General features: G+C 47.7%; 1 protein-coding gene across 1 annotated transcript in view; it reads right to left on the bottom strand.

The window, feature by feature from the left end:
• The window catches only part of LOC129340952 (gamma-aminobutyric acid receptor subunit gamma-4), a 48,540-nt gene extending 32,490 nt beyond the window's left edge, over positions 1-16,050 (bottom strand). The window contains exons 1-4 of the mRNA XM_054995848.1: positions 15,763-16,050; positions 15,137-15,444; positions 4,888-5,036; positions 724-791 (exon numbers count right to left, since the gene is read on the bottom strand). Of these exons, the coding sequence (XP_054851823.1) occupies positions 724-791; positions 4,888-5,036; positions 15,137-15,444; positions 15,763-16,050 (813 nt within the window). The remainder of the gene's footprint in view (positions 1-723; positions 792-4,887; positions 5,037-15,136; positions 15,445-15,762) is intronic.
• Positions 16,051-16,521: the final 471 nt, after the last annotated feature.

Genomic DNA, 16,521 nt, shown 5'->3' with positions numbered 1-16,521 from the left:
ATTCATTTTATTATTTCTGAGATTTGTGGATGATGTTATTAGCTCTTAAACCCATGAAGCTTCCGTAGTATAAATCATAGCATTGTCTTATCAAGGGTCAGGATTGTCTCCAGGGTCTTAGGCAGAGATCACTTTTTATCTGGGGTGTGCCAGGGATTGAACCTGAGACCTTCTGCCTGCAAAGCTGATGTCCGGCTGTTGAGCCACAGTCCACTCCCTTCATTTGTTAGTCATCTTGGATGTTCTCTGAACTGAACGGATGTAAAAATTTTAAATATAAACAAACAAACTTGCAACTGAGAATGTGTGCCTCTGAGGTGGCTGCTTGGATTTCACTTGATAGAGTGAAATGTATGGAAGGTGTTCAAGGCAAACTGGGTGAAGCTTAGGACCTGGAAAACAGAGCTTTGAGATGGAGATATAACAAAAGCCCAGCTGGAAACCAGGGAGGGGACCTGTATTTGGAGGTAGGAGATAAGCAAGCTCCATTGAAAGAGTTGCACGGGGATGGATGGGTTGGTGACCAGAGAGGCTGAAGATGAGATGAGCACCAGCAGTGGATGCAAAGAGGGGAGGAAGAGGGATGAAGACCCACTTGCAGTCTAAGGCTGGTCCTGCTTTCTCACTCTGGGAAGTCCCTTATTCCTTAATGATGCTCCCACCGCCATCCCCACCCGTGTTCCTATTGATTTCCACCGATCCTCTAGCAGATTCAACACTCACCATGTGGATCACGGAGACAGGTCCAATGCTGTTTACGTAGATGTCCACATCAATAAAAGTGGGTTTGACTGGAAAAGAGACCCAAAGAGACATGGATCAGCTGTGGGAAAGACTGTGTGCTAAGGAAGGGAATTTGGAGAAGCCCCTGTATACCAGTTAAAATCTATTGATCTAGATTACTTAATGCTTGTGAATGAATTCTTTCTGCACCCTTTTTGTTTAATAGTCTTGTTCCTACAATAACAACAACAAGACCTCGAAAAAGTACAGCAAGCACTGCAAGTAATTTTCATTACACATCAAAAATTATAGTTGTTTATGTCCACAATTTTAATCTCGGCCTTGGGCATGTTCCTTCCTATGTTATGTTATAAAACATAATGGTGCCATGCAGAGTGTTTTTATTATAGTGACCTTTCTAAATGCTAGTCATGACCTGTCAATCCATCACATTGAGGAAATCATGTAATTTTGATTTGATTATATGAAGACCTCATTGTTTATAGAACTATATGAGATCCTCTGTACTGCAAACAATATTGTCTTGTATTACTGGAAAGGTATAAATGCAGATGCTTATTGTTATGCACCTTACTGTAAGAAAGTGTGCTTCAAGATTATGTGAGAATTTCTCAGAATAAACCTTTATTCTGCTTCTAAGCTCACCAAGTACTGAAGCCTTTATTGTTCAGACAAAGAGAAAAGAGGGACCTCAAAATTGGCAACAGAGGTAATAAAATTTCCCCCTACAGAAAGGAACAAGGGGTATGAGGCATGAGAGAGGCAGTAAGAGAGAGAGAGGGAAAGAGAGAGAGAGATGGATAGAGGTAGGGAAGGATATCTTGCAGAAAATAAGTCTCTCCATGGCTTTATTTCTGGGAAAAGAGGCAGTGGAACTCAGTCGTAGAACTCAGGTCCGCACAATGATGTCACTTCGGGTCAGCTGGAAGAAGGGAGGAGTTTTTTAAAGTTTAAATTGCCCTAGGTGAAAATGGTCACATGGCTGGTGGCCCCGCCCCTTGATCTCCAGACAGTGGGGAGTTTAGATTGCCCTCTGAGCTTGGCACAGAGGGCAATCTAAACTCCCCTCTGTCTGGAGATCAGGGGGCGGGGCCACCAGCCATGTGACCATTTTCAAGAGGTGCCGGAACTCTGTTCCACCATGCTCCAGCTGAAAAAAAGCCCTGAGCCTCTCTATAAAGAGGATGGAAATAATGCAAAATCCAGCTATTTGCTGCTGCTCCTACTCAGCTTGAGTTGTTTTAAAAATCTACTCCCATATGTGAAGTCTCCCTTTCATGTTAATTAGTTATGCTTTGTTTCAGAAAGGTTTCACTTCTGCGTTTGGCTTTATGCTTGTTTTCCAATTTTCTGCTACCGTACCCTATTGTATCTGTTCATTGAACGTCCTAACAGTGATCATACTGTATTTTGCTCAGTGAATGTCCTAGCTACAGATTATATTGTATTCACTTGCACTGTGTAATTCACCTTGGGTCTCAGTGAGTGAGGTGGACAACAAACAAACAACTCACTTAAAGAGCTTTATATTGGCCACTGGACTTATAAGTAAGTAGAGTATTGCCTCTATGACAGGGATAAGCTATCCACTAGCCCAGTTTTCCAGGAACCTGCTGCCAAAGAATCGAATGTGGAACCTTATAAAACATGTTTTCTACCACAGCTTGGCCTCCCCCTAGAGGATGGTAGTAGAGACTTGAAGTCCACAAATCTAGGTTGGTGAACTGGGGGAGCAGAAATCAATTTGCAAAGGTGGTGAATAGATGGGAAGGGCGAGGAATTAACCAGGTTTATTATCTCATTTTCTAAGTCTGCAGGGTTTTAAAGAGTATCTTTCTGATGTGGATATTCATGGGAATCCTGCTGTTGGCCAGGCTCATTGCTGCTCTCTTGGGAATGGGATGGAGGGATATCATGGAGGTATGTCATACATGCTTTGGCATTTCCAATTAAACCGTCTTGGGTACCAGCTGTTCACAAAGACTTGTCTGTGCTTGAGATCCCCAGAGAGCCATGGCTAGTCAGAGCCAACAGTATTAAGCTAGATGGACCAATAATTAGAGTCTGTGAGGGGTCCTAACAACTCCACTCTTGTCAGATTGGTAAACTCTCATTCATTTTAAGCCACTGCTGCAGAATTCCTTGGCAAAAAGTTCCTTTATTTTTGGGGAGAACAAGAGGGGCCAGAAAAGAAATACCAAAGAATTCTGTAGCCTTTAAAGACAAACAACCATACTGTGACAGAACAGATTTTAAGAGAGGCCAGAAGAACCCTCTTTGTCATCATTCGTTTTCCCTCCACCTTCCGGCCATGCAAAACCTTGCCATCATCCTGATTTTAACATCTCAGTCCCACGCACACTGAGGATGATCCTTCCTTTGGGATATCAGCTTCCAACAAATTAAAGCTTTTATACCTCACATTCCCACCGGAAAAGGGAAGAATGCTCCAGATGTGTAAGTGATGGGTGGGAAATTAACAACAAGAGTTACATTCTTCTAAGACCATTGACTTCAGTGGATTTAGAAGGGTGCAATTCCATTTAGGATGGCACTGGCAGCCTCCAGGCAGCCCTGGGCAGAGCCTTAGAGTCTGTTTTCTGTGTATCTGGTGCTGATCTGTGGATATAAGTATCTGCAGATTGGGCGATGTTAACTATCTATACCTATAAAAGAGATAGCATGTTCCCGATGACTCACCACGATTCTGCTGTGTAGAGAGGCTGGAGCAGGTGTGCCATACTGCCTGCTTCCCCGTGCCTCCAGCCGCCTGGTTCAGCTCGAATGGGGCTGGGCAGCTGGCAGGCATAGGAGTGTGCCAAACTGTCTGCTCACTTCCCCCACCCCCACCGCAAGCCCCACGTCTGCCAGCCTTCTCCTGCCTGAACTTTCCCTGTCTGTCATCCCCCCACTCCCACCCAGCCCTGCTGCAAGCCCCATGACTGCCAGCCTTCCCCTGCCTGAATTCTCCCTGTCTGTCTTCTTCCCACTCCCATCCAGCCCTGCTGCAAGCCCCATGCCTGCCAGCCTTCTCCTGCCTGAACTCTCCCTTCCTGTCATTCCCCCACTCCCACCCAGCCCTGCTGCAAGCCCCATGACTGCCAGCCTTCCCCTGCCTGAATTCTCCCTGTCTGTCTTCTTCCCACTCCCACCCAGCCCTGCTGCAAGCCCCATGACTGCCAGCCTTCCCCTGCCTGAATTCTCCCTGTCTGTCTTCTTCCCACTCCCACCCAGCCCTGCTGCAAGCCCCATGCCTGCCAGCCTTCCCCTGCCTGAATTCTCCCTGTCTGTCTTCTTCCCACTCCCATCCAGCCTTGCTGCAAGCCCCATGCCTGCCAGCCTTCTCCTGCCTGAACTCTCCCTGCCTGTCATTCCCCCACTCCCACCCAGCCCTGCTGCAAGCCCCATGCCTGCCAGCCTTTTCCCGCCTGAATTCTCCCTGTCTGTCTTCTTCCCACTCCCACCCAGCCCTGCTGCAAGCCCCATGACTGCCAGCCTTCCCCTGCCTGAATTCTCCCTGTCTGTCTTCTTCCCACTCCCACCCAGCCCTGCTGCAAGCCCCATGCCTGCCAGCCTTTTCCCGCCTGAACTCTCCCTTCCTGTCTTCTCCCCAGTCAGGCGCAGGAGTGCTCCAGGGCACCTGCCCCCCATGGCTGCCCTGCCCTCCCCCCGCCCTGACTGGGGCACTGGGGAGGGGGCAATGCCTGGCCCAGCTGCCCTGCCCTCCCCCCACCCGATTGAGGCCCGGCAGAGACGGCAATGCCTGGCCTGCCTGCTCTTTCTAGAGCCTGTTGTATTGTTTCCCCACAATGGACGTTGTTACTAGTTAAATATATTGATGAAAATAGATAAGTGTGAGATCTAGGCTATATGAGAGTCCCACTCTAGAATGAATGTGTTTACAGTTTGAGGAATGTGGCTGTGCCTGGACTCACATGCCATTCTGGCCCAGTTTGATTAAAGTGATAATTTCTTGCCCTCCGATCCCTTGCTGACCTTCAGCACATTCTCTTATTCTGTATGGTGGGATTTGATAATACAGCATGCTGGGATCTTTGTAAACACAATTTTCTTTTTTTGTCATTAATCCACATTCCTCAGCAGAACCATCTTTCCAGCCAAGGTCTTGAGAGCAGCACTTACTGCCAATATCTGGCCTCAGTTTGTTGTCATAATTCTGGAGCAGGGAGTTGAGGATCTGGGTGGCATCTGTTTCCTGGGCTCTGGGGGTCAGGACCCACGTTTTGTTGGTGCCGAGGTAATCGTAGTCATATTCCTCTGTGCTCTCAGCCCTGGAAAAAAACAGAAGTGTAAAAGAACAGCACAAGAGAAAAATCCTGCTGAATCAAGCCAAGAGTTCAACTAGTACAACATTCTAGCTCTAATGGCAGCCAGCCGAACATGACGACAACAGTTCCCCTGCCCATTGATTGTCCTCTAATGACTAGTATGCCAGAGGTATATCGCCCTCAGATATGGAAGATCCATTTAACTTTTGGGGCTAATAGCCATTGATATACTTCTTTTCTATTGATTTGTTCAGTCCCTTTTTAAAGCCATGTAAGCCAATTGGCATCATCTCATCCTGTAGCAGTGAATATCGTGTTATGTTGAATGAAGAGATGCTTCCTTTAGTCCATCCAATTCAATGAGTGAGTGTATCTTCTAATGTTATGAGGTAGGAAAAATTCTCTGTCATCTATGCCTGTCTGCATATCTGCCATGAATGTATTCTGTGTTATGTACTGGCCCTCTGAGGGCATGAGAAGTTTCTTATTGATGTTAAGACAGTAGGTTATCTCACAAGTATTTACTTTCTCTTTCCCAGTGCCTCCAGCAAGTGTCCTTGAAGGCTAGCTGAGGCCAGCTAGAAATGTATCCTTCTTGGGAAGGGAGATGATTTCATTCTTTGTTCTATCTAGCCTAAACCTAGCTTCTCCCTTTCACCCCTGGCTCTTTCGCACCCAAAACTTTAACACCATCCTTATCCTGATGGCGGGAACTTTCCCTATAACTAACATCACCAACCCCATTTACATCACTTCTGCCAATTCACCTGTCTGAGCACCTTGTACTTGATGGATCTCTAAAAAAGTTACTTCAACCAATACACCTGTGTGTTTGCTGTGAGGAACTTAGGGATTCTACCTGCCAAGGACTGACACTCTCTCTCTCTCAAAAAAAAAGATATGGGAGAAGTGGGTTGCAATGTAGGTGGTTCAAGAGCTGATCTGTATGCTGATCTGTATTTGCTCTAAAATTCCTCCTCATTGAATGTGGGTGGCAAATATTCTCTGGGTAAGTGAAGATTTATTAAATAATCTGTGTGTATTTCATATTTGGCATCATATTTGACATCCAAAGAGCTTGCAGTGGCAGTCAACATTTTACAGCATCTGAAACCTGGAGTACCAGGAAAATGTTAGCATTTTAGAATATGTGACCATTGACCTAAAGCATATTATGTTAAGTACAGTCATTCAGTTCATTAAAAAAGGTTCATTTTTGAATGCTGATCTAATGATTTCGACATTTCATGAATTAAATCCCACTCTCCAATCTGGAATAGCCTGTCATGTCTGGCTGTTTGAATGTGGCTGGGCTTAACTAGCCATGGGCTAAAACTTTTCCAACAGTATGCTTATCTGTGCTTTTATGGTGGGGTGAAAGTGTTGTAGGTCTCCTTTTTTGGTTTTTAGGTGGAGCTCTTTGCTAGCTCAGAAAGTCTGCCTGGCCTCTCACTCTGCCTTGCAAACATGCCCAGTGGGGAAAAGCAAAAGAGCAGATGGTCAGCTGTCCCATCACGGAGAAGGGGATGAGCGAGAACCAGGGTCCACTGGCCACGTCACTGATTCAGTTGCAGTTTGGGAGAAATAGGCAGGATAAGTGCACGAGCAATTCTCACTGTTGGATCCACCACTAAATCTGCTCTTGCCAGTCTGAGATCCCACTTCCAGGTTTGTGCTTCATCATAACTATAGGATTTAGCTTTGGCCAGCAGTAACTCTGTTAAATTATTTCCAGGAGATTCAGCACGATCCTTCTTCCATTATCCCTGCTTGACAGTCCAGGCAATGTTACTCCTTCTGTCTTCCCATGCTAGAATTAATGGCTGTTCTTTTCTAAGGCAGTGCCCTCTGTGTTTCCTTACTTTGTGGAAGGGTATGTTGCAGAGTCACAACTCACTGGATCAAACATTGCAGTGCTAATCCTACCCCTTCTCATGGAAACATCACAGGGGGGAAGTAGTCTCACTTTCCTTCCATCAGAAGTTGATTATCCTAGAATGAATGTCCATCCTATGAACAGTCTCCATCCCACAGAAGCCATGAAAATTTGCTGTCTAACAGCCAGTTAGGTTCTAAATAATGGCCAAATACAGCCATGTTACTGACATTAAGCAGGTTTGGCTCTAGTCAGTGCTTGAATGGGGAGGTAACTTATATATACTACAATACCTTTAACACGCACGAACCTGCCTTATACTGAACCAAGGTCAGTATTGTCTACTGTGACTAGCAGCAGCTTGCTAGGGTCTCAGGTCCAGATCTTTCGCATCCTTTATTATTTGGCCCTTTTTTCAAACTGGCAGTGCCAGGGATCAAACCTGGGATCTTGCATGCAAAGCAGATGTGCTACCACTGAAGCATGGACCCTCCCTATAAATAAGCAATCTTAAATATTGTATTTGACAGCTGCACCTTGGCACTTGAAGTGGTGTGAAGGAGGGAAACAAGTGCCTCTTCCCTCTGTGTTGTGGGCCCAGTCGGGACTGGACCCTCACAGCAATTTTAAACTGTCTCATTAGGCCTTAAAATGGTAGTGGCCGGACTTGGGTCCCCAGGATGCACCTGGGGACACTTTCACTTCCAGTTTGGCCCTCACAAATGATGAGAGCCTAAACTATGCTAAGTTTAACAGGCTTCATAGCATTGCAATTTTTAAAAAGTAATTTAGTAATATTTATAATAATTTGGATGTATTTAGAACCACCACATAACCTGAGGCCGTAAACTGTAGCTTACTTAGCCTGCACATAAATACAGCACTGGTTGCCACCCATTTTATCCAAAAAGGGGGGGGGGTTATCAGAGTGGGGCACTGACACCAACTTTTATCTTCTTTGCTTACAACTGTGAAATAGTTTTGAGAGATCAATTAAAAATAAAGAGCAAATGATGACACAGCAAAGAGAAATTAAACCAGAATGGTTGATTATGGTGTTGTGCATTAGTTCACAATTGGGGCAGGGTGCTGCTTGCACATAAATGCTTGTAAGTTTTACTTTGTCAGTGTGCAAATGTGAATAAATAACGCCACTGATAGATTGCTTTTTTTAAAAAAAATGCTGATATACAGAGAGCTGCTAGAAATTAACTGGAATATCACAGACACAAGCAATGCTGGGTGAAGGTGTTTGAAATTGACTAGCATGTTGCCCTTTTCAGCCAAAAATGTGAGGGTTTTTTTTGACAGCTCTCCTCCAGGCTTTACATATTTGCAAGATGCATGGGGAAAGCCTCACACACTAATGTGCTAAGAGAAATGGGGCAGGCACCTGGCTCATTGGTAACAAATCATAGAGGGGTCAGTAATATGCAGTTGCCATGAGTGGACAGGCATTGCAATGAACACTATATTAAGCACTGTGCAAAACTGCAGAGACAATTCCGCTTCCATCTGATAAGAGAAGAGCAATGCAGTAGCAGTGTAAAAAGAAGCAAACGCAGGAAAGATCTTCTTCATAGCAAGATAATATTCAAGAATGCCTTCTAAGTGTAAGGATGGCCCAGAGAGCTGCTTGTCTTTTTGAGACCCCCTCCACTGCTCTTCCTCATCTGTGCTCTTTATTGGACCGTTTGGGGATGGCCTCCCATTGAGCTTCTGAAAAGCAGACCAGAGTGAAATCCAGTGATAACTTATCCCCCAACATGTACTGCCTTGATATAAAGCATCAAATCTAAGCCTTCCTCCCCTGTTGCAATAAGCAGGCAATGTGGGAGGTGTAACCACCACTTTGAATAGGCAATCCTATTGGTGCAATCCTCTTTGGTAGCAAAGCCTGTGCATAACTTACTGACTGGTAAATACCCTGTCAGTTACAGATCTGTTCCTGTAACATCTCCTTCCTCTGTCCTTCCTGAACTGTGTGCCACACAGCCAGGTGCCAAAATGATGGGCCACCACTGGATATCTTGCCAACATTATTAAGCGCTAATTTTCCAGTGTGGATTAGGGAGAGTAACTGTATTAAGAAAATAATGTTTTTGGCAGAGGCTGACCTGGATAGCCCAGGGAGCCTGATCTCATCAGATCTTAGAAGCTAAGCAGGATCGGCCTTGGTTAGTAATTGGATGGGAAACCTCCAATGAAGACCAGGATTGCAGAGGCAGCCAATGGCAAACCACCTCTGATAGTCTCTTGCCTTGAAAACCCAACCAGGGGTCACTATAAGAGCGGAACTACAAGTGACCAAAAGGCACAGGTTGGACACTTGTCAGCTTCTCTCAAATTTTGATGGGAAATGTAGGCATCCTAGTCTTGCAGCTTGGCTCTCCGACTGCTGTTCAATGGACTTTTCAACTGTCACTTGTCCAACATTCCGCCAAGCTGCCTACATTTCCCATCAAAACTTCAGGGAAGCTGACAAGTGTCCAATCTGTGCCTTTTGTCACTTGTAGTTCCACTCTAAGTCAGCTATGACTTGAGGGCACTCCCTCCTCTTTGATTAGTTATCAAAATGTATATCTCCATTGACTTAATTTGGGGGAAATGAACCGCTCAAAAGTCATATCCAAAAAGCTTCCCTAGTTGCCAACTTCCAGCCTAAAGAAATATGCTGTTCAAACTAACTTTAGTGAGTTCAGGCCTCCTTTTTAATATATATATATATATATATATATATATATATTTACTGGGGTTTTTTAGGCATTCAGGCCTCCTTCAGGGAGGACCATATTCATGGCAGCCTCTGGGAAGGCCTTTTCGCACAGCTTAGATAGGATTGTTCTCAGCTGATGCAAGGGGCTTCCTTAACATGAGCCACATTAATAGGTCATCCAGCCTAAAACTGCTAGCGTTAATCCTAACTCAAAGCCATTCTTTTGGATCTCAGGCAAGGAAATGGCAGAGGTCTTGGGCAATGATCTGTCTCACCTCTGCCACTGCGCTATGCCCCTCCTCCCCAGTCCATGTAAAGAGACACAGATGTAGCTGTCCCTTGCTGCGCTTCCCCATTTGAGATTGGTGGGTGGTTTAAGAGCTCCCTGCCCTGCCCTTACTTTCCAAATAAGGGCAAGCACAAGAAATTCTTCTGTCTCCCAGGTGTAATAAATGATGGCTTGCTTCCTGCAGGCACAGTGCAATTAGGGAGGTGGAGGGGCCATGCCTTGTGTCTGTTCATGGAAATGTCACACGCAGCAAACATTTTGCAATCGAGTGTGGAGCAGACTGTAGAAGATGTTGCTTTGCACCCAAGCAGTTCAATCTGGCAACTCACAAAAGGTGCAGCCCAGCTCCATCTGGCCCAGGGAGAATCATAATAGGAAGACAATGCTATGCTTGACATATTGCAAAACCTGCTTGTCAAAACAACCACCTCTCTTGACCAAGCCATGCATGGGAATGTAACAGAAAAAAGAAGGAGTCTGCTGGAACTGGCTGCGTGGATGTGTACGGAGTGGGAATTTGTCTGACGGCCTTAAGGAGAAGGACAGCCAAGAAATGGTTCCCTCTGTTGGGCCAGTGCTGTGTCAGCTATGGGAATGATCAGCCCTAGGAGAGGACTGATGGAGTCTGACATCTCCTCCTGGGGCAGTGCTTGACATTATCCCAAGAGCAAGCAGTGTCAGCAGGCCCTAATTGCATTTGGCTAAAGAAAGGGCATACTGCCCTCAGTTCCTGGTGATAGTTGAGAAGTGGGCATGCACAACAGCCTGAGTGGCAGCTTCCAGAATGGAGCATCCACATTAAGAATGGGCACAGTTCAGTCTCCAAAAACTTTCATTAAGTTCACCAACTGAAGTGGTCTGCTTATAGGCATTGATTTGTTTTGTTATGAGTATGCATACAACTTAATATACTTTAGGAGCTCTGGAAATATTAGATGATGCAGATGCAAAGAGATATGGCAGAGCATCTCTTGTTTGAAAAGAGGGTTTAAACTTAGGGAAAAAGAGGAAGGAGAGCAACAGGGGAAACACAATGATTGATTGCACATGCTGAGAGAGTGGGAGAGATTATTCTTTCAGAACAATAAAACTTGAGCACATGCAATGAAGCTAATTGCCAAAAGGCTCAGAACAAACAAAAGTAGAACATCTTCATGCAATGAATAATTAACTTATGAAATTCATTGCCCTAAGATACTGTGAAGGCCATTCCTCTGCCCCCTTTAACTTTATGGCTATTACCTAGGGGCTCTACAGATTAGAAGCAGACAGCACATCTCCAGCAACCAGTTACTGGGGATCACAAAAACACGGCTATTGCCATCATGAGGTTCAGGGGAGCTTCCCGGCGATGGAGTTCTGACTACATGGACCATCATTTATCCCAGAATGGCTCTTCCCACATTCTTATAGCATCCTCTACTTTTCACATGATTTCAGGCAGGTAGCCCTGTTGGTCCCATTCTCACCTGGTTAGAAGAGAAGGATTAATGCTATCCCTTTTCTCAGGTTTCAGAGGGGGACAAACCAGAAGAGCAAAATTAGAGTCCAGTTGGTCTTTAAAGACCCACAATATTTCCAGGGTATAGACTTTCAAGAGAAACTGGTATCTGACGAAAGGAGCTTTGACTCTCAAAAACTTAAACCTTGGAAATATTGTCGGTCTTTAAAGTGCGACTGGACTTCAGTCTTGCTCCTCTAGTTTTCACATATTTTTAAGCGATGCAGAGAATTTCTAGAAACTCTGCCCCTTTGCTGAGAATTAGTGAGATATTAAAATTTGGATGTGCTGCTAAATGATTAACCCCACTTTTTTTGGGGGGGGGGGATTATTCCCCTCACTTCTATCTCTGCACAAACCATCCATGTGCATTTTCATTGAGGCATCTAATATTGTAGGATGAAAAAGCCAGCATGGAGCCACAGGGAGTCAGACTGGGATCTGGGAGGTCCAGGCTCAAATCTCTGCTCTGTTTTAAAGATCCCTGAGCAACCTTGGGCCAGTCACTTTCTCCCAGTGTAACATACTTCACAAGGTTGTTGTGAAGATAAAATGGAGGAGGGGGAAGGAAGTATACTGTCCTGAGTTCCTTGGAGGAATGGCAAGTTTAAAAATGTGCTAAATAAATAAATAAAATAAACAACGTCGCTTGGATTTTCAGGGTGGTGTTTGCACAAGGAGAGAATCATAGCTCAGTTGTAGACTACATGCTTTGTTTGCATACGGTGACAGGTTCACACTCTGGCATTTCAATTGAAAGGATCTCAAGGAGAAGGGGGTGCCCTCTGCCCAAGACCTTGCAGAATTGCTGCAAGTCAGAGTATATATTACTGGGTTAGATGTTCCAATGGTAGGACTCAGTGCAAGGTTGCTTCTTTTGTTTATACAGTAGGAATCAGAACAAATTGTATCCCTTTGGGCCAAGTTTGGCCCCCTGAATTCTGGCAAAAGAGAGGAGCATCACACATGGCAATGGGACTTGTTTGGGAATCTCCACTCACCACCCTCACTTTCTTCTCAGAGTGGCCTAAGTGCAAATGAAAGCTACAGGCTCTTGCCTTGTGGGAGGGGCTGGTCTGGTTTGGTATCCAAATGAGAACAGAAAGAAATTATCAACATGGTAAATAGCAGTTTAATCAAACACAAATCTGAATTTTGCATCACATTTTAACAGAGGGCTTTGGTGTCCAGTTCACTGATAGAACGATCACCATTAATCTTTGCACAGCTTGTCTCCACTTTTCTATGATTTTTTAAAAAATGTTAAATTTAACATTATCTGCATTATCTCCTGGAGAGAATATCGGTCACCTTCACTTGATTCTCTCTAAATAGCACATGTACTGAAATTCATTAAGGATCCCCCCCACCCCTCTTAAACCAGATGATTAATCAACCAGAAGCAAAACAGCTCTGAAAATGCTGGGGAGGGGGTTAGTTCAAGCAAAACAAGTCACCAAACACTCAAAGGGAACAAATGAAATTCTTTAAGAATTTGGGGGAACTCAAAAGGGGAACCCTGAAAGAGGGGCTGCACAGTGGAAATCCCATTGTCCCTGACTGCTGTGTTCCTTGTATACAAGCTGGGCATTTACATTTGCATACAATCTGCACGCTTCCAGCAGGCTTAATGTATGCAAATGATCAAAGGCTGATCCCTGCTCAGGGGCAAACATTAGCATACAAATAAGAGCAACCCACATGCCTGGTCCTGGAATGTGGGGGCTCCTCCTGTCTTTCTGTGGGTCAGTCCTGGGCTTCATTCTCTAGCTCCCAGGAGCCTTTGTAGGGGGATTTCATGGTCCTTAAATCGGCTTATTCTGTCCATTAGCTCCAGCCAGTCAAATCTCTCTTCCCTGGAGTGCTGAGGGAAATGATCTGCTGACAGCATGTTCTTTTCCTGATTCACCCATTAAACTTATCAACAGAGCAAAGAGGACTGGAAACACCTCCTTCCATTTGGGCTTCCTCCCCACCCCCATTCACAGTGAGGGCAGAGCAAGCTTCCTTTTCAATGAAATCATTGCCGAAGCCTGGGCTTCATTTAAGCTGGGGATGATCCGGGCTTGGCCCCAGAACTCGTGTCTAGAGTAATGCTCTGTTCAGCTCTGGAACAGGCAAAACGACCACCGAGGGCTCCTCAGCACATTCATGGTGCCTTTTCTGTACCACTGGCTAACAGCAGCCCCACATCTCCAAGCAGACGGCAAGGCTTCCATGACCAAGAGTGTGGATTCCAGACTCAACTTCCCTTCTTTGGGGAATACCGCCATTGTTATCTGCTTCCTGCCCTCAGACCAGACTTTAGAAGAGATCACAGCAGGATATTTGGGGGCTTTGCATGGGGCTGGACACCCTCTCTTTTCTATACCATCTATGGGGTGAAGCTGTGGCTTAGTGGCAGAGCATCTACTGTGCCTTCAGAAAATCCCAAGTTCAATTCCTGGCACTGCTATCTAAAAGTAGTAGGTGATCCTAAGACCTTGATGGGGGACTCTGGAGAATTGCTGCCAGCCTGAGTTGACAATACTGACCTTGAGAAAACAAGAGTCTAACTCAGCAGAAGGCAGCTTAATGTGTATTCTTCATTGTGGGCTTTGTCAGGCTATGATGTGCATCTGGGAAAGATCAGCCAGACAGGAAACAAAGAGTGTGGAAGGATCTCAGAAAATTTCCCTTCATGAAATAGCTAGATCTGCACACATCCATGTAATTGGTCATGGGGAACTTAAGAATCAACATTCCTCTTCAGCTTTAGCCAGCACAGAATGTAGCAGCCTGAAAGGGGGGGGTAAAGCATCACCAGAAGCACATTGCCCCAGTTCCCCTGCATCTAAACTGGCTTGCCTCTGCCTTCCAGGCACAGGTCTAGAACCGCAGTGCCCTCCTTGACAGGACGGGGCCTCTCATACCTGTGGCAATCTCCAAGCTCACTGGAGGGCGTCCTGCTCATGCCCATCGTCCAAGCCATTCCATTTGAACCAGAAAAGCGTGCAGAAAGATTGCAGCATTTCTTTTCCTCCCCCAAGGCCAATCCTGAACCTCTTCTGGCAGCAGTGGAATTTTGGTCTGGATAGTGAAGGAGTCTTTGGGTTTTCTGAGCTGCCTAAGTATTACGTGATGCACTTTGAAAGGTGTCTGTTTAATGCATTGTTTTCTAGTTAAAGGATTTATAAGGCGCTTGTGGTGAATTTCTAGCCTATAGCAATGGAGTCCAGAACAGAAAGCCAGAGTGAAATGACAAAAGAAGAGGCACAGGTGGCAGGGAGGGGGACCACAACCAGCCTACAGCACTGGAACAAAATGGTAGCCTGTCATGGGTGAGTTGCACTTTTTGACCGTGTCACTTCTGATGGAGGAAGAGGTGCTTGCTCGGGGAAGCCAAGGACATTCATCCCACTAGCCTGCTTCCCTCAGTACATGCCGCTTGCCCTCTGGGCTTCTCCATCCAGTGCTTCCATTGTACAGGCCAGAAGAGTGAGGCCAAGGCGCTCTTTGTTTTCGACTTTCCCCCTCCCTCCTACTGGCTAATCCAGGTCCCCAAAGGGCAGGCTCTCTCCCGCCCAGCCCCAGGCCCAGGCAACAAAAGCCCGGCCATCGACCCGGCTCGGCTGCCCTCCAGCCTGTGCAGCTGGAATACGGCGGCAGAGCTAGCGGGCAGCTTATCTGGGAGTCTTGGGCGCGAGTTCGGGGGCGATGGCGCCGAAGCCCCGCGGCTCACCTGATCTGGAAGGCTGGACAGATGGTCAGGTACACCAGGAGAACTTTCCCGGACATCCTAAGGGCGCAGCCCAGTCGCCCCCAGACGGCCAGCGCTGTCCGCGCCAAGGGGGGCAAGGCGCCGCGGCGTGCGCTGGGCTCGAAGGCGTCCTCTCGCCGACCGTCCCCTTCCGCGGAGGGCAGCGGGAGCCCCGTCCTTGCGCCCGAAGCCGGCGCCTCCGCCAAGCAGGCGGCCTCTCGCCAGACGTGGCGGACCTCGACTTGTTGGGTCTCCGCACAGCAAACACTTGTGGATGCCGAGAGACGCGGCTGCCTGGGGAGAGGGGAGCATCCCAGGGGCAGCGCGAAGGGCGGCGAGCGGCCGGTCCTCCCCGAGGGCTCCCCGGCGGCGGCTAGCAGCGCTGCAGCTCCGGCCCTCGCCCGCCGCCTCCCGCCTGGCGCAGCTCCGCGGCTTCGAGCTGGTCCGGGGCAGGGGCGCCACTGGCGGGCATCTCTCCCCTCCCTCCTCGGCAGCGCGGCAGCCCGACGAGTGAGCCAGGCGCGGAGCGGAGCGGAGCGGACGGGCGAGTGGGCAGCTCCGTCGCCACGCCCGCCGGCCCGCCCGCGCGGGTCCTAACGCCCCCTTGCCTGGGCTGGGGGCTCTCGGGGCTCTCGCAGCTCGGGCCCCGGGCAGTGCCGGGCAGACACGCCGCCGGGATCGATGCCGGCCGGGCGCCCTGCCCTCGCGCTTGCCGCCTGCCCGCCCTTCTGCGACTGTGCCCAGGTAGCAGCCAGCCTGGCTGGGGGACGGCGGGCGGTCTCAGCGGCGAGCCAGAGAGGCGTGGGCTGCGGGCGAGCAGGGCTGGAGTGGCAGGGGGCATCCAGGCGGCGGGCGGTGGGCAAGGCGAGGGAGACAAAGCCCGGGCTAGGGAGCATCGGGGACTGCCTGCAGCCACCTAATGCCCTCGCTGAGATCTACAAGGCAGCCGCTTGGAATGCTGCTGACAGTTCTGGTCGCCCCATCTTTTTAAAAAAGTTGGAAGAGGTACAGAATTAGGCGCCCAAAATGCATCTTCCCTCCAAGGAAAAGCTGCAGAGACTGGGAAACAGATAACGGAAGGAACACGTTGAGCAGGGGCCCCTTCGCGGAACCTGCGGGCGTTTGGGGAATTTTGAGAACAGGTAGTGGGCACCACGGTAAAATGGCTGCCATGAAGAGAAGGACCTCCACAAAACGCTGGGAGGTTGTGCCAAATGTTTGGCGATCCCAAGCCAAGCCTCCTCCTGTGATGGAGGCAGCTGTTCCCAGCTGGGCGCTTCCTGCAGCCACACAGGTGATGCCTCCTGGGCTCTTTGGAAGCACTTCCTACTACAGTCAAGTGGAAGAAATTCAGGACCGCCTCTTGG

This window comes from Eublepharis macularius, chromosome 13 (assembly GCF_028583425.1).
Source record: "Eublepharis macularius isolate TG4126 chromosome 13, MPM_Emac_v1.0, whole genome shotgun sequence".
In the NCBI taxonomy this organism is placed as follows: Eukaryota; Metazoa; Chordata; class Lepidosauria; order Squamata; family Eublepharidae; genus Eublepharis; species Eublepharis macularius.
This window is presented reverse-complemented; position numbering and strand designations above follow the sequence as displayed.